We start from the raw sequence: 25848 nt of genomic DNA, 5'->3' as shown, positions 1-25848 counted from the left end.
GTGCTGTTTCAAGGGGTAACTGATGATATAAACTGCTTCTTTGTCAGAGTTATAATTGCCCTTCATACATGTTAATGTGTCTCTCTGTAGATGTGTAAGCAGTGATCATTAGGCAAATCAATACTAGACAAGGAAGACAACAAGCTTAGTTGCTTGAAAGAGTAGTACATTATATGATTATATAGTCTAGTATTTTATATGGTCATCTTTCACATCACATAAAAATGTCACATAGGCAATGCAGTTATAAGACAGTATAAAACTACATAAGTATTTAGCCCTCAAATATATCTAATTCTTTGGACTTTCATAGTATCTGCTACAGAGATGCTCCCAACCCTGGCAGGTGGGTCATGTCATTGTTCCCATTCAACAGATGTGGAAACTGAGGCACAGACTAAGCAATTTGCCCAAGGTTACATGAAGGTCAGAGACAGAACTGAAAATAGAAGTCAAATCTCCTCGCTCCCAATCCTGTATTTTAAACCATAAGGACTATCCTCCCTTTCAGTTGTTAAGAGTAATAGAGTTTAAGGGCAGAAGGGACCATAATATCATCTAGCCTGACCTCCTGTATATCCCAGGCCACTAATACCCACACACGAAACCCAACGACCAAAATGAGACGAAAGTAAATGAGCCCTGTAGTGGGGCGGCTGCCCCACTCCTGAGGAACAGGGGTTAAAAGCAGCCCTGGAGAGGGCTGCAGTTGTGAAGAAAGCCTGGGCTGATTGGGGAACCAGCCACAAATGCGGCCATGCCCCAATCAGGGCCCAGCTGGCCCTTATAAGAGGGAAGTGGGCCAGGAGCACACAGAATCTCTCTCTAGCGGTAGAGAAGGAAGGGCCTGGCTGCCTGGAAGCTGAGAGGGTACCAAGACTGGAGCAGGGCTGGGGGAAGGCCAGAGGAGCTGGGGAGCTCCGGCCTAGAAACCCCTCAGGCTACAGGCCTTGTTAAAGGCCAAAGAAGGTACTGGGGTTGCAGAGGGCAGCCCAAGGGCAGGCAGAGGCAGCAGGTCCAAAACCCACCTTGCCGGTGATGAGTGGCAATTATACTGCAGTCCCCCACAGTGAACGGGGGCTAGATGGTGACTGGCAGTAGCCAAAGACTGAGGCGAGGTGGGGACAGACGGTGGGAGTTCCCCGGGGAGGGGAGACCCAGATCTGTGGGGGTACTGCCAGGGGGAAGCACCCCGGCCTGAAAGGGGCACCAGGATCCAGGAGGGACTTGGGCCCAGCGGCAAGTGGGACACCGGCCTGCAGAGGGTGTTCCAGAGGCTGGAAACGCTAATTCCCTGGACGACCAGCAGGAGGCACCACAGGGGTGAGTTCCGCCCCGTTACAAGCCCTCAGGAGACTAGACCACGTGCCACAGGCAGAGAATAGGAGGGACAGAGGTGCCTCAGTGCCAGAGGCCCCTGCAATGGCCTGATTTAGATATACCTGGATAATCCTGGCAAGTGATCTGCACACCCGTGCTGCAGAGGAAGGCGAAAAAATATCCCAAGGTCCCTGCCAATCTGGCCTGGGGGAGAATTCCTTCCGAACCTCACATATGGTGATAAGTTAGACCCTGAGCATGTGAGCAAGAACCAGCCAGCCAAGCACCTGAGAGAGAGAATACTTGGTACCACCTCAGAGCACCAGCCCACACTGCTCCATCTCCAGTTGTGACTATGTCTGATGCTTGAAAGGAGTGAAAAAAAAAGTCTCCTTGAATACATGGTGGTGGCTGTCCCCTTCCTGAGTCCTGCCACTGACTCACTGAAACTCTGAAGCACAAGGTTTTAGGAAAATAAGATATAAACTAGAAGTGAGCTCCAGGGCTGTCCCCTAGCATCACAAGCAATCCTGTCATACAATTGCACTCATATATTTGTCCAGCTCTCTCTTAAAACTAATTAAGTTGTTTTCCCCCACAACTCCTACTGGGCGGCTGTTCCAGAATCTCACCCTTCTGATGGTTAGAAACCTTCTAATTTCCAGCCTGAATTTGTTCATAGCCAGTTTGCATTCATTTGTTCTTATGAAAATATTGTCCATTAAGCTTAAATACTCTTCACCCTCCCTGGTATTTACCACCCTAATGTATTTACAGAGAGCAATCATATCCTTCTCGGTCTTCTTTTCCCCCCGAGACTAAACAAGCCAAGCTCTTCCAATCTACTCTCATAAGATAGGCCCTTAATTTCCCTGATCATCCTATTAGTACTTCTCTGCACCTGTACCAGTTTCAATTCATCTTTCTTGAACATGGGAATTGCATACAGCAGTGGCTCTCAACCTTTCCAGACTACTTTTAGGAGACTGATTTGTCTTGTGTATCCCAAGTTTCACCTCACTTAGAAACCACTTGCTTACAAAATCAGACATAAAAATACAAAAGTGTTACAGCACACTATTATTGAAAAATTGCTTACTTTCTCATTTTTACTATATAGTCATAAAATAAATTGATTGGAATATAAATATTGTACTTACATTTCAGTGTCTAGTATATAGAGCAGTATAAACAAGTCATTGTCTGTATGAAATTTGAGTTTGTACTGACTTCGCTAGTGCTTTTTATGTAGCCTGTTGTAAAACTAAGCAAACAACAAGATGAGTTGATGTATCCCTGGAAGACCTCTGCTTACCCTCAGGGGTACACGTACCCCTGGTTGAGAACCACTGGCATACAGTATTCCAAATAAGGTCTTGTACAAGGGCATTAATGCTTCTCTCTCTCTCTACTGGTAATGCCTCGCCTAATACATTCTAGGATCACATTTGCCTTTTTCACAGCCACATCTCATTGGTGGCTCAGTCATCCTGTGATCAATCCACATACCCACGTCTCTCTCTCCTCCTCTGTCTCTTCCAACTGATAAAGCTTGTAGCAGAAATTCTTATCATCTGACTAAGTACATGACCTTACAATTCGTAATATTAAATTTCATCTGATTCCTGTCGCTCTAGTCTTCAAGGCCACCCAGATCTTCCAGTAAAATATTCTGATCCTCCTCTATTGATGCCTCCCACCTTTGTACCATTAGCAAATTTCATTAGCACACTGCTACTTTTTGTGCCAAGGTCATTGATAAAAATATTGACTAAGATTGGTCACAAGACTGATCCTTGAGTAACTTTGCTAGTAACCTCTCTCTAGTCCGATAATTCACCTTTCAGCACAACTTGTTCCTCCTTTTCCCTTTAGCCAATTCCCAACTGTTACCCATCTCTGTGAAAATACAAAGTGTTAATGCAAAATTAAGGTTGAGATTTTAAATTCTGAAAGTAAAGGAATTTGGATTACAATTTCCCACAGCTGCCTTGAATTCCTCTTAAACTCGCTGCACACTGGCATTATACCAGGATCTATCACTGAAACAATATTCCATAAGAGGGTGTGCATTGGCACACACCACTTCAAGTGCATTGTGAAGCACAAACTGAAAAGCTTTCAGCCACTAAGCAGTATGCAGGAAGCGAGGAACGCCAAGCCTGATCTAGGCTATTTGATAGTATATGCTATACCAAACTTTTTGTTTCTTTATGCATATGAGAAGACTGTTCGAGAAGGATAAGAGAAAAGAACAATAATGCCTAGTACTTCTGTAGCATTTTACATCTTAAAAATGTTGTAAAAATATTAACTAATCACCACAACACCCATGTGTGGGCAGTGACTATTTTACGGATGGGGAAACTGAGGCACAAAGAGGATAAAAGTGAAGTGACAGCCTTAGGCCTACCTAGCAACAAAAGGCCCTACTCTTCTAGAGGCCACATATAAACAGCCAAACAGCCAGCAGCGAAATCTAACTCCAGTCCCAGCACAGAGTTCAAATTCCCCAACTGCTCTCCACCAGCTCCAAAACCAAGTTTTTGTTCTAGCCCCTTGCTTCCCTAGTCACTGTATGAGACAACAAATGCACAACACCATTGAAAACTTCCTTTTGCTCTCACCCTAGCTCCTTTCCCCTCCCCAAACTCTCTGTGAAAAGGTTTTCTGGATTGCACTTAAACAGAACAACTTTACTGAGAAAATATCAAGTACCTTATCAAAGTACTATAATTTCTCATGAGCAAATGTGTACATTTTTTTTTTAAATTTGGGTGATAGAAACTATACTGCTAACCTCTTTCCTTTCTAGCTGATATCGAGGATGTAGATCCATGCTTTGTGTTCTGTATAAATCAGCATTTTAATTAACATTTTAACCCATCCTTCTAACTCTGTAGAGTAGCTACCTCTTTGCTGCTGTTACATTTCATTGATTTTGTTCACAGATTCATAAATTCTAAGGCCACAAAGACCCATCATGATCATCTAGTCTGACCTCAGGTATAACACAGATCATAGAACTTCCCCAAAATAATTCTCAGAACCTATCTTTTAGAAAAGCATGCTATCTTGATGAAAAATTTGTCAGTTATGGAGAATGGTTAATTACTCCCAACATTAAACATTTATGCCTTATTTCCATTCTGAATTTGTCTAGCTTCAACTTCTAGCCATTAGATCGTGTTATACCTTTCTCTGCTAAACTGAAGAGCCCATTATTAAATTTCTGTTCCCCATGTAGATACTTATTAGGGATATAAAATACTAACTGGTTAACCAGTAAGCATTAATCTTACCGGTTAACCAACCCTAACCGTTAGCTCCCAGCCAGAGCAGCCCCGGCCATGTGGGCCTGCCGGCCGGCCGGAGCAACCCCCAGTCCCAACCCCAGCCCAGCTGACGGGAGCAGCCCTAGCTACGCAGGCTCCAGCCCCTCTCCCTTTAATTGGTTAACCATTTAAATGACATAATTTTAATCATTTAAACGGTTAACTTTTTAAATGGATATTTACATCCCTAATACTTATAAAATATAATCAAGTCACCCCTTAACCTTATCTTTGTTAAACTAAATAGACTGAGCTCTTTGATTGGGGTTTTGTGGGGCCCTGGGCCAGAGCAAGTGGGGGCCCCTCCCCACCCCTTCCACCTGCAGTCCCCCCGCATGCTCCTGCCGGGAAAATGGGGTTGGGGCATGGGGGCTTGTCACGCTGAGTGGGGTCGGGGCGCAGGGGCTTGTCCCGCTCTGCCCGCCTGGCACTCTTGCCGTGGAGCAGGGTCAGGGTGCGGGCGTTTGTCCTGCTCTGCCTGCCTGGTACTACTGCCCCCACACCCTGACCCCGCTCCCTGGCTAGAATGCCGGGCAGGCGGGCAGAGCGGGGCAAGCCCGGCAAGCCCCCTGTGCTCCAACCTCAATCCCCAGCTGGAGTGCCAGGTGAGCGGTAAGCCCCCAAGGAAGCTGCCCCTCTGACCATTTAGGGCTTTAGAGAACACAACTGGCACCTTGAATTGCACCGAGAAACCACATGACCAGTGGAAAGCACAAGTGTTATATGCTCATGCTGACCCAGCACACTTAGGAAACAGGCAGCAACATCCTGCACAAGCTGAAGCTTCCAGGTGGTTTTCAAGGGCAGTTCCAAGCAAAACATATACAGTAGTCCAGGCTGGAGGAGACAAAAGCATGGATATCTATGGATATTAGAGAGGAAAGATGGTCTTGTGATTAAGACACACTGGACAGAGACTTGAGAGATGTGGGTTCATGTCCCAGCCCTACCACAGACCTCCTGTGCAACCTTGGACAAGTCACTTTATCTCTTGGTGACTCAGTTTCCCATCCGTAATATGGGAATAATATTTCCTTTCTTTCTCCCACCACTTGTCGGTATTGTCTATTTAGACTGTAAACTATTTCTTACTACATGTACATACAGTACTCAGTTTAACAGAGTCCTGATCTTCACTGCGGCACCCTGACAATACCATAGTACAATTAATAAATATCTGTGGTAAGCAAGGGCACCAGAAGGACTGCAAAAAGAGGCGTGGGGGAGAAGGGCAAGAAACCCAAACAGGCCAAATTTGTCCATGTTTCCACTTTTTGTAGGATCCCTTTATGATGTTCGGGTAATTAAAGAGCTCCTGATGGAGCCATATTGGCCTCATACTATTCTTCATATCTTTCCTTTATGCTTATGACCAGCAAAAAAGCTATAGAGGTTTGTGCTCCTTGGGGGTGGAACTACCAGTGTTTTCCTGACATAGACAAACCAAAACTAGTAAGGGGAAACTGTTGCTTTTGAAGAGCAAAGGGTTACAAAGGGTCAAGAGCAGGGTGACGCCGTGGGAATTTTCTGTAACATTTTTATGAATCCTAGGCATGCCTCAGTTTCCCTCTGTACATTGCATTGCTACCCAGTGGGTGCAAAAAGGTTAGCACTGCTCTTGGAACAGGGCAAGAGACCAGAGATGTCGTCTGTGTCACCCAGCTGCCGGGGGTGGGGTCAGGGGAGGAATGAGTAGAGTTATTAAAAAACTGGCTCAAAACAGAGGAAGGAAAGCATTTTTGGAGGGATTCAGGAGCCCAGACCAGAGGAGACAAAGGGGGGCTGGGGGAAAGAGCTGGAGTTGTAGTCCATTAAAACATGTCTGGCTCATCATGACACTGGTTTGGCCAGGATGGACTACGGCTTAATTTTTGCCTCTCTGTGCTAACCTAAGGACTTTCAGATTCTATACCCAGAATAAATTGACTAATAAATTGTTACCTTGTTCAGAAAAGACTGCGGTGTCATTGCAAATACTCACTGAGAACATTGCGCAGGGTATAGTACTAGCCTCCCGCAGGAGTCTGATTCAGCTGGATTCACTGCAGGGAGCCATGGTGAGAAACAGGGATTGCTGGTGCTGGAATCTTGGAGGCCAGGGGCCTGCCTCTGTGGAACTGTGTAGGTCTGTGGGGCCTGGAACACTAAAGGGGTCATTCCCAGGAGACTGGGTATAGATTGGGGCATAGATCAGTCCCTGTGACTTCATGACAAGCAGAAATTAAGAACTATGTGTCTGTTAAATTCCTGTTGTTGGCAATGTCTCTTTAGTGGCTTCCTGGTACAGTTCCATCCCCATGTTCTGAGGTTATTTATTCTCAGTCTGGGAGAATTTTTGTGCTATCAAAGCAAGGAAATGAGTCAGGTAATCTGGGGTTCTACTCCCAGCTCTGTCATGGACTTGCTGTCACTTAACTCCTCTGTGATGTACTGTCTCTATTCACAACGTTTTTCCATACACGTAGGATAGCCATATATGGTACTTTCAGCACAAATGCTTATTTTAGATTAAGAAAAACAGAAAAAAAGACCAAAACGAAAGCCTCCATGAAAGCCTGGTATGTATATTTGGTGCAACGTGCTGCATCAACTCAGTATCCTAGAGTGGCAGCTGTCTTGCATGACAAATATTTAAAGGTGCAGTACATGGGAAACAAAATCACAAGTTACACAGTTACATGCACCACAGTCACAAAGCCTGTTCTCATTTATATAACTTTTTGAGCACTTACCACTATAGGTGCTGGAGACGGCGGGGGGTGAAGGGGGAGAAGGGGGCGGAACACCAAAGGATAGTTTCTCCTCTACTTTTTAAATGGGGGTAGAGGGTGGCATGCCTCCTGGCATGACAAAAGGGCAGCCAGGCCAAATTTCAGCAAGTGTGTGGCATTGTGACCTGGTTTCGAATTTAAAATGACCCTGACAAATCGGCGAATTGGTCTGAAATCAACAAGATTAAATTCAGTAAAGACAAGTGCTGAGTGCTTCACTTAGGAAGGAAAAATCAAATGCACAAACATAAAATGGGGAGTAACTGGCTAGCTGGTAGTACTCCTGAAAAGGATCTATGGGCTATAGTGGACCATTAAGTAATTATGAGCCAACATTATGATGTGGTTGCAAAAAAGGGTAATATAATTCTTGGATGTATTAATAAGAGTTTTGCATGTAAGATATGGGAGGTAATTGTCCCTCTCTACTCAGCACTGGTGAGGCCTCAGCTGGAGTACTGTGTCTAGTTCCGGGTGCCACGCTGTAGGAAAGATGTAGACAAATTGAAAAGAGTCCAGAAAAGAGCAACAAAAATGATAAAAAGTTTTCTGGTCTAAGGGGGAAAGATTAAAACACTGGGCATTTTTAATCTAGGGAAAAGAAGACTGAAGAGGGATCTGATAGTCTTTATCGTTAAGGACTGTTATACAGAGGACTGTGATCAATTGTTCTCTATGTCCACTGAAGGTAGGACAAGAAGTAATGGGCTTAATCTGCAGCAAGGGAGAGTTGGAAAGTGTTTTCTAATATCTAACCTGGACACAAATCAGATGTCAAGAATTATAACATTCAAAAACATTCAAAAACCAGTCGGAGAACACTTCAACCTTTCTGGACACTCAATTACAGACCTAAAAGTCGCAATTCTTCAACAAAAAAACTTCAAAAACAGACTCCAACAAGAAACTGCAGAACTGGAATTAATTTGCAAACTGGACACCATTAAACCAGGCTTGAATAAAGACTGGGAATGGATGGGTCATTACACAAACTAAAAACTATTTCCCCATGCTAATTTTCCCCCTACTGTTACTTACACCTTCTTGTCAACTGTTTAAAATGGGCCATACTGATTATCACTACCAAAGATTTTTTTTCTCCTGCTGATAATAGCTCACCTTAACTGATTAGTCTCTTTAGAGTTGGTATGGCAACCCCCATTTTTTTATGTTCTCTGTATGTGTGTCTGTGTGTGTATCTATATCTATATATCTATATCTATCTTCCTACTGTATTTTCCACTGCATGCATCTGATGAAGTGGGTTTTAGCCTACGAAAGCTTATGCCCAAATAAATTTGTTAATCTCTAAGGTGCCACAAGTACTCCTCGTTGTTTTTGCTCATACAGACTAACACGGCTACCACTCTGAAAGTTATAATAGTGTTTGACAGTGACTTGCAAATAGAAAATGTTCGGCAAGCCAACTGTTAAATTCTGTTTTCTTTTTGAAAATTGGTTCTTTATTACAGTTTGAGACATGATGGGTTAACTCAGTTTATACAGAATTTCAGAGACACTATATACTGTAATCTAATGGAAACAAGATTCAGGCAAGTGACATAGCTTCATAATCAACGTATTCTATTGGTACCAGTGGCAAGAGGACAAAGTTAAGGTCTACCCTAATCTGCCTCCAAATTACATTTCTTTGTTCATCAGAACCACATTAACAGATAAATGAAATGGTATAGCTACATCCAGGATTATAAAAAATAAATTTCAAATTTGGGTGTCTAAAGTTAAGAGGCAGGGTTTTTAAAGTGCCTGTGTGATTTAGGCACACCAATCTTCAATGGGACTTGTGCTTTCAGGTCACCTAGACACTTCTGAAAATCCCATCCATAATTCATATTCAGGCACCTACATAAAAATGCCTTATTTTTCATATGTGCTCAAAGTCCAAACTTCCAACAAATTCAATGGGTGCTGAGCACCTCTGGAAAAAAAAATCAGGATTTTTATTTAGATGCCCAAATATGGAGTTGGTTCCCAACTTTATGCACCTAGCTTAGAAAATCTAGGTTATAATTTTAACAGCATGAAGAAAAAATATTAAAATGGGCATTGTAATGAACTTGCTGGCCTCTGATTGGGCAACTCACTAGTCCCCTAGAACAAGCAGAAGGGAAAAGATTGGGCTATTTGTCATTCTAGGAGCTGTAGAAACACATTTCAGGATCCATAGATGGCAACCTGTTACTAGAATGACCAAGAAGTGACAGAAGATCAGACTCAAGGAGACAGACAGAGGGTTGGACTGTGATAGCAGCTGGTTCAGGCAATAGCCTGGCAATTGACTGTGAAGGAAACCCTAAGTAAAGCAGTCCAAGCAGACAATGAGAGGCAAACACTGCAGCTGGCTGGCAGGAGAACAAGGAAAGCCCCCCTAAAGAGACCACTGCTGAGGGAACTGAACCCTGGCCAGTGGGTTCCACAGGCCAATAATTAATTGCCCTCTAACAGAAGAATAGGCTAGCAGGAGCACCCTAAATACTAGGTCTGAAAGGGAAGAGGATATCCTTGTGCCTCTCTACTTGATTGCCTCCTACGGGTGGATTTACAAACTATTGTGATTATTTTTAATTGTCATTTGTCTAAGACAGGGGTAGACAACCTATGGCACGCGTGCCGAAGGCGGCACACGAGCTGATTTTCAGTGGCACTCACACTGCCCGGGTCCTGGCCACCGGTCTGGGGGGCTCTGCATTTTAATTTAATTTTAAATGAAGCTTCTTAAGCATTTTAAAAACTTTATTTACTTTACATACAACAATAGTTTAGTTATATATTATAGACTTATAGAAAGAGACCTTCTAAAAACGTTAAAATGTATTACTGGCACGTGAAACCTTAAATTAGAGTGAATAAATGAAGACTCGGCACACCACTTCTGAAAGGTTGCTGACCCCTGGTCTAAGACACCTTTTTCCCTTTGCCAGCTCTAGCAACAACTCACCAGTTATTTACCAGATATGGGCAAAAATCTGTAGAACCTAGTTCCTGGAGTGCAGACTGTACTTCGTTCCCTGTAACTGCATTTCCCTCCACACTACCAAATATTTACAAGGGACTGTTGTATCACAGCACTCCCAGTGATCCCTACAGTTAGGTCAGTTACAGTGGGTTGGTTTTAGCCCAGTTACTTGTAGACAAATACCTATATCACAAAATCCACTAAAATCTTTGGCAATGCTGTCCCAGCATACAGACTACACTAGTATACAACAACAAAACAGCTCAAAACAGCAAGTTTTCTGTCTGAAATCTTCCCCTATGGCAACAAGAAATTCTTTTTACAATGAGAGAGTCTTTCCTTTGCAGAAGTGTCGCCAAAAATAATCCAGTCACAGCAAATGGCACACATTTCATTCCAGTTTTAGCATTGTGCACTAATTACTGGTTTTGTGCATTTAGAGCTGTTCCTACCTTTTCTATGTTGGGGACCAAAGAAAGTTAATCACTTGTTCTCACTCCTCCTCACCCCCAGAGTTTGGGGGCTCAGACAAAATGAGACTGAGGTCCAAACAACAATCTCATTTTGATTTTGTGAAACCCAGGCCACATGTGTTTTTGTCCATCACTACTAATGTCATATAATTCAAAGGCCAGTAGTCTGACCTCCTGATATCACTGGCCACTGACACCACTCAGCACCTGCACGCTAAACCCAGCAACCGAAATGAGACCTAAATATTACAGCCCATAGAAGACTAGACTATTATATGCCACAGGCAGAGAATGTGCGTGATTGGACACCATTCTGGATGCCTACGCCAGGCTCTGGGAGATGTTATCATTAGGGTCTTTAAGACCCACTTTAAAAATGTGAATTGCCACATTTGTAGTAATTATTACATTCGTTACATATCAGAGAGACAATTTGCCACATATAAACGAAGGCAACAGCCATATGGGTCAGAGTCCAATGCCTTTACTGACCTTGAGTAGCACCTTACTTCAAGAGCGGTCTCGTTGACTTCAAATGAGACAACTAGTGGAGTAAAGGACTATTCAACATGAGCACGGGTGACACAATCTGGCCTTTTATGTTTTGTGCCATAATTCCAGACTTTGCCCTTGTCTTGGTTTATAGCAGGTTGTATTTTTTTATCAGGAGGCAGTGCATCAGATATGAACATGTGTGCACAATATGCCACAGCGCATTGTTAACATTAGTAGTTAAGAACATGCTGCATAAAATGCTTGATTGGCTGTTCTCAAATGCCTTTAAACTTTGGTATTTATATGCCAAACTTCTTCACACATGTTAAGGTCACTAGACTTCATAAATCAGAGTCAATTTAGGTCCTTCTGTCCTGAGTCTGTCAAAGGACATTGGCACTGCCCCAGGATTTTAGAATTGCTCCAGGATTTTATCTCCTGGACTGCAGTGCTGATTGAAAGTTACCACAATAAGTTTAAACAAAAAACATCTCATTGATCTGAAACATAATAACTAAATGTGAAAGGTGCATTTATATGAGAGAATGAGAAAAACACTTAAATCTTTCCCAGTCAACAAATGTTAAAATATATATAAAAAAAGTTATTTTCACATCAAAACTGAAACACCACATTGAACAGAAAACAAAATCTAAAGTAATGAAGCTTGAAACTAACTCTTCAAGATAATTGAACCGTATAGGACAAAATCAGATTTTTTTAGTTTACACACACACACACACACACACACACACACACACACACACACACACACACACGAACTCAGGTATCTGAATGACAATGTACTATATATGGGACACTTTAAATATTTACCCTCTCTCTAAGCATTAAAATATCAGTCATGAAGCTCTAAGACTCTACATAACCTTGTTAGACGGGAAATTGCTTTTCTGGTTTCTACTACCACTACCCGAGGCAGACATTGCAACCACAATGTTTAGTCAGTAGCTTCCCTGACTATGTAGATTGGGGATGATAAAAATGTGATACTTTAACCACGTTTTGTCAAGGACAAGCTGCAAACATTATCTAACTAGACAGATAAATTCTAAGCAAAGACACTCCTGAAAGCAACTCTGTCCCTGTGCATTTATACTGTATGTGGATAAGGAATTGATTTAAGGTGATTCTTATAACAAACAGTGGAGATGGAAGTACACAACTTATCTAACATACCATTAAAGCAAGCAATATGAAGCCAATGTCCAAAACCTAAAACATCTGTTTCTAATGCATGTAGAATCATGCTTATTTCCACTCTACACATAGTGTTGCTACCAGGTAAAAAGGAACCACACAAACAAATATCCAAGATGATCCAATGGTTAGAGCACTAGCTTGGGACTCAGGAGACTAGGATTCAATTCCCTGCTCAGCTACAGGTTTCTGGTGTGTCTTTGGGGAAATCAACTAGTCTCTCTGTGCCTCACTTCCCCGTCTGTAAAATGGGGATAACAACACTTCCCTACCTCACAGGAGTGTTGTGAGGATGAATACATTAAAGATTGTGACTCACTCAGGTACTATGGTAATGGAAGCTATGTGAAGACCTTAGATAAATAGTTTCATAGAGCTTCAGGCCAGAAGAAATCATTAGATCATCTAGTCTGACCTCCTGTATATCACATGCCATTAAATTCCACCTAAATTGAGCCTAATGCCTTCAGTTAAACCAAAACATTTTACTCCTCAGGAGAGTATACTGATGCGTACCACAGGCAGAGAAAAGGAAAGACTGAGGCACAACCAATGCCCGAAGCCCTATGATGGCCAGGAATTGAGTAGATGAAATATACCCAGATGATCCTAGCAGACAAGTCACAACCCACACTGTAGAGGAAGATGAAACATAGCCAAGGTCCCTGACAATCTAACCTGGGGGAATTCCTTTCTGATCCCAAATCTGGCAATCAGTTAGATCCCGAGCATGTGAGCAAGACACACCAGCCAGCCATCTAAAACAGAGGATTTTCATACCACTGGCCTAGCCCACCCTCACTAGCCATGGCAGATCTCTGATGCTTTAGAGGAAGGAGAAGGGGGGGGGGGGGGGGGGGACAACAACAAAACTCAAAACACAGAGATTATAATTGTGCACTGGGGCAAAAAATTCCTTCCTAACCTCTGCTCGAAGCCCTGAAACAGGAGATTCCATTATAACCATTATCATCATACAGAACTACAAGTGTTATGAGCATGTTGGATTTATCTTTAATAACTTTAAGACTGCTAGTTTGTGGATACCTTCCAGTATCAGCAGTATCATGCCAAGGGTTAAACAAAACCAGCATAAACATGAAAAACAAAAAATAAAATAAAATGACAACCCCAATCTTTCAAAGAGTTCAAGTAATCAGAAACCCGCCATTAATGGCATTTGGGATAACCACAGGAGCAGTATACTGTGTGAACTGCTATTGAGAGAAGTGACTTACCTTCATTTAAATATAGGTCAAATAACTGGGCTTATGCTCTGCTCATACTAGATTAACAGAGTACAAGAAATGGAACATTTAACATGGCCAAATGGAAAAGTAATTAGAAATTAGCAAAAATATTTAAATAATTCCCCCAATATTTGCCTTCTCTAATGTTAAACGTGAATCTACTGAGCAATAAACTCTAAAGAACTTGTTCTCTTCTTCAAGTGTAAATCTATAAAATACTGAGCATTGGAAACTGCCAAATTACAACTAAATCATCATACCATAATATTAAAATACAAAGCCCTGACTGCACTGCCTAGGGACTGTCATTTTGTCTTCTGGATGCTCTCTGGTGTCTGCACCTTATTGTCTGCACCTTTTTTTTTTTTTTTTTTTTGTCTGCACCTTATTGTCTGGTTAGTCAAAAACGGGATAGGGACTGTCTCAACCTATCTGTTCTGTACAGCATCATGTACATTGGTGGCACTCAAATAAATACATAATAAAGCCTATAACAATAATCATATTACAAGCAGGGCTACAGAATTCAAGCTTTTTGTTTCCTACAATGAACATGGGGACTCAGGATATGTCTATACTGCAACGTAAGCCCAGGCATAGACGACTCATACAGTAACTCCTCACTTAGCGTCCTCTCGGTTAACGTTGTTTCAAAGTTACGTCGCTGCTCCATTAGGGAACATACTCGTTTAAAGTTGTGCAATGCTCCCTTATAACGTCGTTTGGCTGACTTTACAAGGGAACATTGCACAAGTTCCTCTTCTCTGCCTCCTCCCCCTCCCTTTCTCCCTCCCTCCCAGCGCTTCCCCTGCCGCCAAACAGCTGTTTGGCGGTGCTTAGGAGTTTCTGGGAGGGAGGGAGGGAGCCAGCGTGCGAGCGGGGAAGCTGCCCCGTCCCTGCCCTCCCCCGGCGGGCAGGGCCACCCAGAACGCAGGGGCTTTAAGGGCTGCAGGGCCCTGGGCTAAGGGGGCCCCGGCCTGCAGCTCTAAAGCCCCTTTCGGAATGCGGCCCTGCGAGCACGGGCCGGATGACTCAGGAGGAGCAGGGACAGCCACGCAGCCAGCGGCCTGAGAGAAGTGGCGCTTTCCCCTTCAAAGCCGGCCGGAGAGAAGCGGTGCTTTGAAGGGGAAATCGCGGCTCCCAGAATCGCGGCTACGGGGGCGGTGCCGCGCTGCGCAGAGTCACCTGCACACCCCCTGCACCAAACAGGAGCTGCCCCAGGTAAGTGCTCTGCATCTCCTGCCTGCCCCAGCCCTGAGCCTCCTCCTGCACCCCCACCCTGAGCACCGTCCCGCACCCTAACTCCCTCCCAGTCCCTACCCTCCACCCTGAGCGCCCTCCTGCACCCTAACTCCCTCCCAGACCCCACCCTCCACGCTGAGCACCCTCCCGCACCCTAACTCCCTCCCAGACCCTGCACCCCCAGCCCTGAGCCCCAGGGGTAAGCCAGGGGCACCTCCCCACCACAGTACAGTACAGTATATAATGCCTTTTGTCTGCCCCCCCCAAATTTCCTTGGAACCTAACCCCCCTCATTTACATTAAGTCTTATGGGAAAATTGGATTAGTTTAGCATCGTTTCACTTAAAGTTGCATTTTTCAGGAACATAACTACAACGTTAAGTGAGGAGCTACTGTACCTCCTGATACTTGGGGGAACAATCTAAAGGGGGAGGACATGTGATTGTCCCATGTGTCTCCTCTGCCCAGCGACTTGCCCTCCCCGCCCCCGCCCAGCCCAAGGTCACCACGCTCTCCCTGCCCCCCACAGTTACCTGTGGGTGGGAGGTGCTCTGTCCTTCTCCTGCTGCACCTCCACCCCGGCACATTCGTCTGCTCTCCCTGGCAGTTGGGCCTGGGCGGGGAATGGGATGGAGCCACTTCTCACATGCTGAAGCTAGCTGCTCTGGGTCGCTGACTCTGTGCAGCTAAGTGGCTACCTGAGAGAGAGCCTGGCTAGGGAGGTGGCAGCGGTGAGCCACCCTGCCCGCCCAGGCCTGGCTACCAGGGACAGGGGCTGAGCAAACCAGAGTCCCCTCTCCCTCCTGGTATGTTTCCAGCTCACTCGGCCTCTGTTCCCGGCAGCCAGGTCTGGGCAGGCAGGGCGGCTCACTGCTGCCACCTCCCCAGCCAGGCTCTCAGGCAGCTGCTGCGCTGCACAGAGCAGCGACCCAGAGCAGCTGGTGTGAGAAGTGGCTGGTCCTGCCCCTTCTGCTCCCTGCCTGAGCCTGACTGCCAGGGACAGGGACTGAGCGTGCTGAGGGGCAGGTGCAGTGGGAGAAGGACAGAGCCAGGGCCGGCTCCAGGCACCAGCTTCTCAAGCAGGTGCTTGGGGTGGCCGCTCCGTAGAGGGGCGGCAGGTCCAGGTATTCCGCGGCAATTCGGCGGACGGTCCGTCACTCCGCCTGGAAGTGAAGGACCTCCCGCCGAATTGCCGCCACAGATTGCGATCGCGGCTTTTTTTTTTTTTTTTTTTTTTTTTGGTTTTGGCTGCTTGGGGCGTCCAAAACCCTGGAGCCGGCCCTGACAGAGCTCCTCTCCCTCTACCCTTCTGCCCTCCAGGACAAGCAGAAATCAGGCAGGGGCACTTGACCCCGCATGCCCCCCTACTCACCTATGAGCCCAGGGTTAGTGGGACTTGAGTCAGCTGATTTGTATTAGATCGCGGCCATGGGGGCGGTGCCGCGCCGAGCATCTACGTTGTATTTTAACCTGTGCTACAACCTTGGACTCTGACATCCACACTGCAGTGCACAGACCCAAGACAAAGTAATCACATCCCAGCATCCTCCCTTCCCCCCCAGAAGGTGGCTACTCTAGCCCTAGAACTGTGGTGCACTGTGGGAAAACTTTACTACCTGCCCTGCACATTACCAGGAAGCAGCACTTTTTGCAAAAGGATTGATCGGTTCACTCTCCATTGCAAATCCAGGAGACCCTCTGATAGTGTGCTTGCAGATCAGAAGAGAATGGGTTAATGCTGACCTAAGCTGCTGCCATTTGAAAAAGTCTTCTGTTTTCAGTGGAGTGGATTGCAGATTGTTAGGACAGAGAGGACTAAGGAAGTTGTTCCATGGATCTGTGGGATACTTCTGGCTGACACCAGGGACCCAAATCAAGCGGGGCCGCATCTACAATGCAAAGCAAAAGGGCTCAGACTCAGGTCTCGGCTTAACTCAAGCTCAGGCCTTCTAGCCCTGCAGAGTCCTGGGACCAAGCCCTCGATTAGTGCAATTGCAGTGTAGACACAAGGAGGGTTAGGCTTGAGCCCAGGATCAAGCATGGGCTTACGTTGCAGTGTAGACATACCCCGAGAGTCTCCTCTCACCAGTTAAGATACCAGGGGATTGACACAGACTTCAGTGGAGTAACACTGATTTACTCTGGCCTGAAAGGAGAATCAGCCCATTTTTTTTTGGTTAACTGTTGTAGTGCTTTGCCGTCCAGTGAAAATTGATGAAAACAATTACCAAGATGACTTTTATCTTGACACTGTATTTTCACATAAGTATTCTTTTGGTAATTTTATTACTTTGTTTACCTAGGATCGGTGGATTACCTACAGTTTGAGACCACTGATCCACTTAGTCTAGTATCTGGCTTCAAGCAGTGGCTAAATGTTTCAAAGGAAAGTGAAAAACACATACAGTAACAGAGCAATGCTGCAATGTTTAAGTTTGACATATAGAATATCACCTTTCAAATATTTCTCTTTAAACAAGTAACTTACAGGATCAGAAGGCCCACAGAAGTCTCTGAATACTTTCTGAGGATCAAGCTGCCTGATCTCTAGCGCTATACAAGGCCCTGAGCACAGTTCTGTAACCATCTCCTGGAAGAGGAAAAGATTAAAACAAATTTCAGTTTGTTAGTGTGTTATCGAGAGTTGTATTTCACACCAAAGTTGGATCCAAACACAAACAAGAAGAAATTATTAGGAAATGTTGGGGAAAACAGCAAGAAGAAATGGCAGAGGGTATAATCGGCATTCTTAGTTGAGAGAATTTACCCATATTTTGTTATTCAGGTTCACAACATGGAGGATAAGTTGGATCTCTAATTTCTTTAGGATGCCCAAGTACCAGCAGTTGCCAAAGTACGTTTATTTCTCTGCATTTAGCCTGAGGTTGCAACCTTTTCATTCCTCACATGGATCTTGCTTCAGAGAGCCATAGCTTTGTCACCTTCAGACTAAGTTACTGCAACTTGCTGTACTTGGGTTTAAACCTGAAGAACATTTAAGCTATGTCTACAATGGCACTTTCGTTGCTAAAAAATTGTTGCTTAGGGGTGTGAAAAAAAACACACCCCGCACGACAAAAGTTCTCGTGACAAAAAGCGCCGGTGTGGACAGCGCTTCGTCGGTGGGAGCCGCGCTCCCGGCAATGAAGCTACCACCCCTCATTAGAGGTGGTTTTATTTTGTAGCTGAGAGTGCGCTCTCCCGGCGATAAAGAGCGACCACACAGCGCACCTCACCGTTGTAAGGTGCGTAATGTAGACATAGCCTTAGAATCTTCAGCTGGTTCAGAAAGGAGCAACCTATTTACTTAGCAGCATTTCCCACAGGGGACACGATACACCTGACCTACGTAGTCTGTATAAACTAAGTTGTCAGTTTTAGCTGATAAAAACTTACATCATGCTTTAGGTCCTACCTCCCTTAGACACTGCCTCTTTCTTTAAGGAGAGTCTTAATTTGGGGAGGTGAGTTTTAACTATAGACACTGGTGCCAATTTGTAATTTGCTAACAAGATTAATAGGGGTTCTTATGATCATATGACCTCAATAGATTGTGTGTGCACCTAGAGCTCTGGGCAGACACTTTTTAAACAAATCAAATGAAAGGAATTGAAACGGATGGGGAAAAGGGAAGACAGGAACAGGAAATGGGCGAAGGTGGTGAGAACAGGCTATGATGTCACCATTCTGGCACTCAGCAATGAGCTGCTCATAGGTCAACCCAGAGGCAAGCAGAGAACAAGAAAGTAAAGGGTAACAAGGAGATGAGGCATGTGGCCGAAAAACCTGGATCATGCCTATCCCAGCATGTAAGAATTAAGATGAAATGCGAAGAGAATTACATTCAAATGCTATGTTTCCAGAATGAGAGCAACTTCCCAATGAGATCCCTTTTGAGATCACTGATGAAATCCTGCCCCACTGAAGTCAATAGCATGCTCCCTTTGACATTAATGGGGCCAGGATTTCACCCCAGAACTTTTATTATAGGGTGTTCACAGGAAGAAGATAAGCACTCAACAAGGGGTGAGATTATTCCAAATTCCTAGGTTGCGTTATGAGACACAAGTTGAAGAGCAGATACCTTCAGCTATAGTGCAATGCTAGATGGTATTATTACTATGAAACAAGCTCTAGTGCAGCTGCTTCCAAAGTTCATTGGTTCATATACCAGCTTCTTAAACAATGGCTGTGAAGTGAATGGATGGAACATCAAGCTCACCTACCACGGTTTGGGAATCCCGCTCTAGCAGTACACAGCATAATGGCACATCCCAAAACGTGTAACTGTGTTTACAAAGTGATCATTTGTGGTTTGTTTTTTTCTAACAGTTATCTAAGGACTCCTGCCCTAGGCAGTTAGAGGAAACACCAGCAAAGCTGGAATCTTTGGCAACTATTTCTCCTTTCATGAAGGACCATTTTATAGTTGTATGCCAAGCCCACGTCTGAATGATCAATGATGATCCCTAGGAAATGAGGACAAGACCTTTGAAAAGGAAGCTGGGATTTGCATATGAAACAGCTTCTGCCCTGATAGTTCACCAGTCATGATGATTATTTTTAAGTCATTAAAAAAATATTAAAAACAAACAAATACCACAACAGGATGGAAAGCCCTAGAGATTGGAGTCACATATATGGAGGTCATAGCCTGACTTATGTCCTCCTCCTTCTTCCCTCCTTGCTCCTTTCAGTTGCCTAGCACTGGCACTACCTCACTGCTCTTGGTGGAAGTGCCTTCTCTTACCATCTGGACTAGATTTCCTATATCTCTCTACCTCAGAGAAGACCAGACCTCTACCTGGGGAAATCCCATTTCCTTCACTTGAGTGCTCCAGGCACAGAGGGTTTGCAGGAGGTCTTGACTCAAAATTTTAGCTTCAAATCAGGGTGGATAAAAAAAAAAAATCGGATTTTTTTTTTAATTAAATTGGATTTTTTTGAGGGAAAAACCTATCTAAAGATAAAGAAGGGTCTGGTGGCACCTTTAAGACTAACAGATTTATTTGGGCATAAGCTTTTGAGAGTAAAAAAACCCACTTCTTCAGATGCAAGGAGTGAAAATTACAGATACGGGCATAAATATACTGGCACATGAAGAGAAGGGAGTTACCTTACAAGTGGAGAACCAGTGTTGACAGGGCCAATTCAGTCAGGGTGGATGTGATCCACTCTCAATAACTAAGGAGGAGGTGTCAATACCCAGAGAGGGAAAATTGCTTTTGCAGTGAGCCAGCCACATAAACACCACCTTATACTGGAAACCTATTGACCACTATACGTACCTACATGCCTCCAGATTCCATCCAGGACACACCACACGATCCATTGTCTACAACCAAGCCCTAAGATACAACCGCATTTGCTCCAATCCCTCAGATAGAGACAAACACCTACAATATCTTTATCAAGCATTCTTAAAACTACAATACCCACCTGGGGAAGTGAGGAAACAGATTGACGATCCCTCACTCTCACAGACCTTGGGAGGCAGGCCAGTCCTCACTTACAGACAGCGCCCCAACCTGAAACAAATACTCACCAGCAACTACACACCACACCACAGAAACACTAACCCAGGAACTAATCCCTGTAACAAACCCCGTTGCCTTCTCTGTCCCCATATCTACTCTATTGACATCATCAGAGGACCCAATCACGTCAGTCACACCATCAGGGGCTCATTCATCTGCACATCTACTAATGGGATATATGCCATCATGTGCCAGCAATGCCCCTCTGCCATGTACATTGGCCAAACTGGATAGTCTCTACGTAAAAGAATAAATGGACACAAATCAGACATCAGGAATGGTAACATATAGAAGCAAGTAGGAGAACACTTCAATATCCCTGGACATTTAATAACATTTAAGAGTAGCCATCTTTCAACAAAAAAAACCCTTCAAAAACAGAGTTCAAATAGAAATTGCAGAGCTACAATTCATTTCCAAACTTAACTCCATTAATCTGGGCTTGAATAGGGACTGGGAGTGGCTGGCTCACTACAAAAGCAGTTTTCCCTCTCTGGGTATTGACACCTCCTCATCAATTATTGGGAGTGGATCACATCCACCCTGAGTGAATTGGCCCTGTCAACACTGGTTCTCCACTTGTAAGGTAACTCCCTTCTTTTCATGTGCCAGTATATTTATGCCTGTATCTGTAATTTTCACTCCTTGCATCTGAAGAAGTGGGGTTTCTTACCCACGAAAGCTTATGTCCAAATAAATCTGTTAGTCTCTAAGGTGCCACCGGACTCCTCGTTGTTTTTGTGGATACAGACTAACATGGATACCCCTCAGATATCAAAAGATAGTTTTAATTAAGATACATTATAGCTCAAAGATATCTCATCATGGAATAGGGATTATAAATTCTAATTCTATAGTATGAGACAATATATTCATGTAATGGTTAAGAAAAGTTTTGTAAACTAGTTCCAATAGTTCATGGATTAGGGACCGAATCTTATGGGGTTTCAGGGGCTTCTGTATAGATTATTTAGGTTAATCTTTCTTTCTACCCAATGGGACTCAGTGCTCAGTCTAGAAGGTACCATCAGAGATGTTTAGTTTTGCAGTTCTCCAACTGTGGATTTTTGTCTCCAGAGATAACATGCTTGTTAACAGCAAAAATGTTTTTAAATAAATAAATATATAAAGGTGAGAAATAACAGACCTCAACTAGGGTTACCATATTTTGTCCCTCCTAATGGAGGACACTCCCGGGGGCCCCGCCCACGCCCCCAGCCCCGCCCACGCCCCCGCCCCAACTCCGCCCCCTCCCAAAGTCTCCGCCCCCTCCCCTGCTTCCCGCGAACATTTAATTCGCGGGAAGCCTGAAGCAGGTAAGGGGGTGTGTGGGGGGGAGGAGGCACGGCCCAGCCCAGCTCAGCCCAGCCCAGGCTGGCTCCCCCGGCGGCTCCAGCCTGGGTCGGCTCAGGCCCTGGGGTGCCGGCCCCGGCCGACCACCCCCGGCGGCCCGGCGCACCCCCCGGCTCCCAGCCCCGCGGGCCCGGCCCCCGGCGCCCCGCGGGCCCGGCCCCCCGACCCCGGCCCGGCTCCCCGATCCCGGCCCGACTCCCCGACCCGCGGGCCCGGCCCGGCTCCCAGCCCCACGGGCCCGGCCTCCCGGCCCCCAGCCCCCCGACCCCGGCCCGACTCCCCGACCCGCGGGCCCGGCCCGGCTCCCAGCCCCCCGACCCCGCTCCCCGACCCGCGGGCCCGGCCCGGCTCCCAGCCCCCCGACCCCGCTCCCCGACCCGCGGGCTCGGCCCGGCCCCCCGACCCCGGCCCGGCTCCCCGCCCCGCGGGCCCGGCCCGGCTCCCCGACCCCGGCCCGGCTCCCCGCCCCGCGGGCCCGGCCCGGCCCCCCGACCCCGGCCCGGCTCCCCGCCCCGCGGGCCCGGCCCCCCGACCCCGGCCCGGCTCCCCGACCCGCGGGCCCGGCCCGGCACCATGCCCCCGGCCCCGCACAAAGAGGCCCCGGCCGAGCCTCCCGATTTTCCCGGACATGCCCGGCTTTTGGGGATTTCCCCCCGGACGGGGATTTGAGCCCCCAAAAGCCGGACATGTCCGGGAAAATCCGGACGTATGGTAACCCTAACCTCAGCCCTATTGTCCCTCTGCAAATTTGTGTACACAGAGTCAATCCCTTACCTCTCTCTAAAAGTGCAAAGTTTCTAAAAGTTCAATGAATAGAAGATTGTTGGGTGCAGAATAAATCTGGACAAGGAGAAGAAGTCTGGAGATAAATGTGAGAAGGGAGAGACAGGCAGTAGAAACAAAAGTGAAACTGTTTGAGCAGCATATTCCAGAAGTCTTGAGGTCTTTCTGAGTGTAGCCTTCCTTGATTTGAGATCTACCACATCATTCTCTCCCTAGAAAGGAAATCTATAATGGCAGCAGGCCATAAAAGAGACCCAGTTTGAGAATATTTTAATGAAGTTCCTCTATCTGTGGGTAAGACAGGCGTGCGTGCAAAATGCAAACAGTGCAACAAAGAAATGCAAGGCCTGGTTTCCTGAATGAAACAACATCATGAGAAGAAGAACAGGAGTACTTGTGGCACCTTAGAGACTAACAAGTTTATTAGAGCATTATGCTCTAATAAATTTGTTAGTCTCTAAGGTGCCACAAGTACTCCTTCCTGTTCTTCTTTTTGCGGATACAGACTAACACGGCTGCTACTCTGAAACCTAACATCATGAGAAGTGTTCCTTCTCAGGAGGAAGCTGCGTGAAGATGATGAAAGGAACGTGTCTGAACATGCAGGATCTTTAGGTTGGTAAACTTTTTTATTTCATACTTGTTTCTTAAGGACTGCCTGTCTTCCTTCTGGACTATTCTTGAATTCTCATGTTTGAGCAAAAAATATAGTTGTTACTCTATGGTACTATCATTTTAGATGCAGTTGTGATAAAAGATAAATAGCTGAAATAGGCAGATCTTCCTTTTACAATTTCACCTTTAAAGTAGTACTGAGTGTCAGTGAATGCAATGAGTAATACTAAATGAGCAGGATGGTAATAATTAAATAACTGCATTGACTTATTTTGTTTAGGAGAATCCACCCTCAACATACAGGATTCTGAAGACTATCCACCTTCAAGATCACCATCATTTTCTATAGTTTCAGAGTTATCTGCCAATGATAGTGTTTCAGTCACATCATGTATGGTATGTCACATAGTCACAGTATATCACCTGTAGCAAAAAGAAAAAAAATCTCCATCATCCAAAAACAACCATAGATAAGTTTGTAATAAGAACCAGGAGATTATAAAAAGAGGTAATTGATGAAAATTTTCCCAGTTTGTTTATGCAACAAATTCTCCTTTCTGTATGATTGAGAACCCACACTTCATTAACATGGTTCAGTCATTAAGACCAGGATGCAGTCCACCCAACAGAGCAGATGTCACAGGCAAATTGCTGGATAAAGTGTCTGAAAGAGAAATTGAGCAGTGTGTAAAAAGTCTAGAGGGTGAAATTGTTAACCTGAGTCTTGATGGGTGGAGCAATGTCCACACTGATCCTGTTGTATGTGCTTGTGAGACAACAGAAGAAGGGAATGTCTTCCTTACAGAAACAATTGATACACCAGGAAATACACACACAGCAGAATACTTACAAGAAGTAGCAGTAAAAGCTATAATAAACTGTGAAAAAAAATTCAAATGTCTAGAATGCAGCTTGGTCACAAACAATGCTGCAAATGTATCTAAGATGAGAAGAAATTATTTAGAAGAGAGTCCGAAGCTAATAATATATGGTTGCAGTGCTCATTTGATGCACCTCCGAGCCAAAGATTTCAGTGTTCCAGAAATAAAGGCTAATGTTGTTGAAATTGCAAAATTCTTCCGTAACAATCACTTTGCAGCAGCTGCCCTGAAAAAAGTGGGAGGAATCAAGCTAACTCTCCCACAAGACGTGCGATGGAACTCAGTAGTGAACTGTTTTGAGCACTAAATCAAGAACTGGCCTAATCTGATGACATTTTGTGAACAAAATCGTGAACAAATAGATAGCACTATCACAGCCAAAGTTCTCAACATCGGGCTTAAGAGAAACATTGAACACATGCTGAGTACCCTGAAGCCTATTTCGGTAGCCTTGAACAAACTGCAGGGAAATAGCTGTTTTATTGCTGACTCTGTTGAAATTTAGAAGGAACTGAGTGAGATCTTAAAAAGAGAAATATGCAATGACAGAGTTAAATTACAAGCATTAAAAAAACGAATGGGACAAGCACGATGGCCAGCTCATTTTCTTGCAAATATTCTCAATACTCGGTACCAGGGTCAAACCTTAACTGCTGAAGAAAGAGTTGGTTGTGACACGGACATCCAGCAATCATCCCTCCATAATGCCAACTATAATAAACTTCAGAGCTAAGGGTGAACCATTCAAGAAATATGTTTGCTGATGATGATTTAAAGAGAGTCTCACCAGTGAACTGGTGAAAGTCACTTAAGCACTTGGATTCAGAGACTGAAGTGATAATCTCATTTTTAACAGCAGTAGCACTCCCTGAGGCATAAAAGTCAAATGGCCAGATCCCTTTGGAGTGCTGGTACCTCAATCCATATAACTTACATACTTCACAGGGACATTGTAAGTCTCTTTTCATTACTGTTTGCACAGTTCCCTGAAATCCTCAGAGGGAGGGTGTTGCAGAAATACAAAGTCACCTTATTATATTCCCATTGGTCCACAGGCACCCAGGAAGCCTTCAGTGCCAGTGCTCAAAGGCATTACAATGTACACAGACATCAGACCCCACTGAGGTTACAACATGCCTATTGGACCACACCGATTTCACAGAGATTCAAAAGACAGATCAACTTACATATGACATTAACCACCCAACCATCATAAAAATACTCAAACACCCCACAACCCACTGAGGACAAAGGAATAAATACATACAGAGTTTCTAGGCCAAACCACTTTTGAAACAGTACATTCAACAACAATATAAAACTAGACATTACACCAGCTCTACTAAAGTAAAATAGCTCAGTTCTGTTTTTCCAATCTGTTCTATTTCATAAATATCTTGGCCCAATGGTCCTCCACTTTTCCCACAAAAAATTCTCCTGTCTCAGAGTATACATGAGGAATTTCAGATGGATTGGTTCATTCTGGACCAACTCAGGGAGTGTTCAAAATCAGACTCCTGATAGAACTCTAGTCACAATCCTAAGTACAGAGAGAGGTGACCACCTCTCAATTGCTATCTTATTTTTTAGTAGATTCT

General features: G+C 44.9%; 1 protein-coding gene across 2 annotated transcripts in view; it reads right to left on the bottom strand.

Annotated features, from left to right (window-relative positions):
* The window catches only part of NME7 (NME/NM23 family member 7), a 184442-nt gene that overhangs the window by 38481 nt on the left and 120113 nt on the right, over positions 1 to 25848 (bottom strand). For both annotated transcript variants that reach the window (XM_054044388.1, XM_054044383.1), the window contains one exon: positions 17570 to 17671. In XM_054044388.1, the coding sequence (XP_053900363.1) occupies positions 17570 to 17671 (102 nt within the window). The remainder of the gene's footprint in view (positions 1 to 17569; positions 17672 to 25848) is intronic.

This window comes from Malaclemys terrapin, chromosome 1, assembly GCF_027887155.1.
Source record: "Malaclemys terrapin pileata isolate rMalTer1 chromosome 1, rMalTer1.hap1, whole genome shotgun sequence".
Classification (NCBI taxonomy): domain Eukaryota; kingdom Metazoa; phylum Chordata; order Testudines; family Emydidae; genus Malaclemys; species Malaclemys terrapin.
This window is presented reverse-complemented; position numbering and strand designations above follow the sequence as displayed.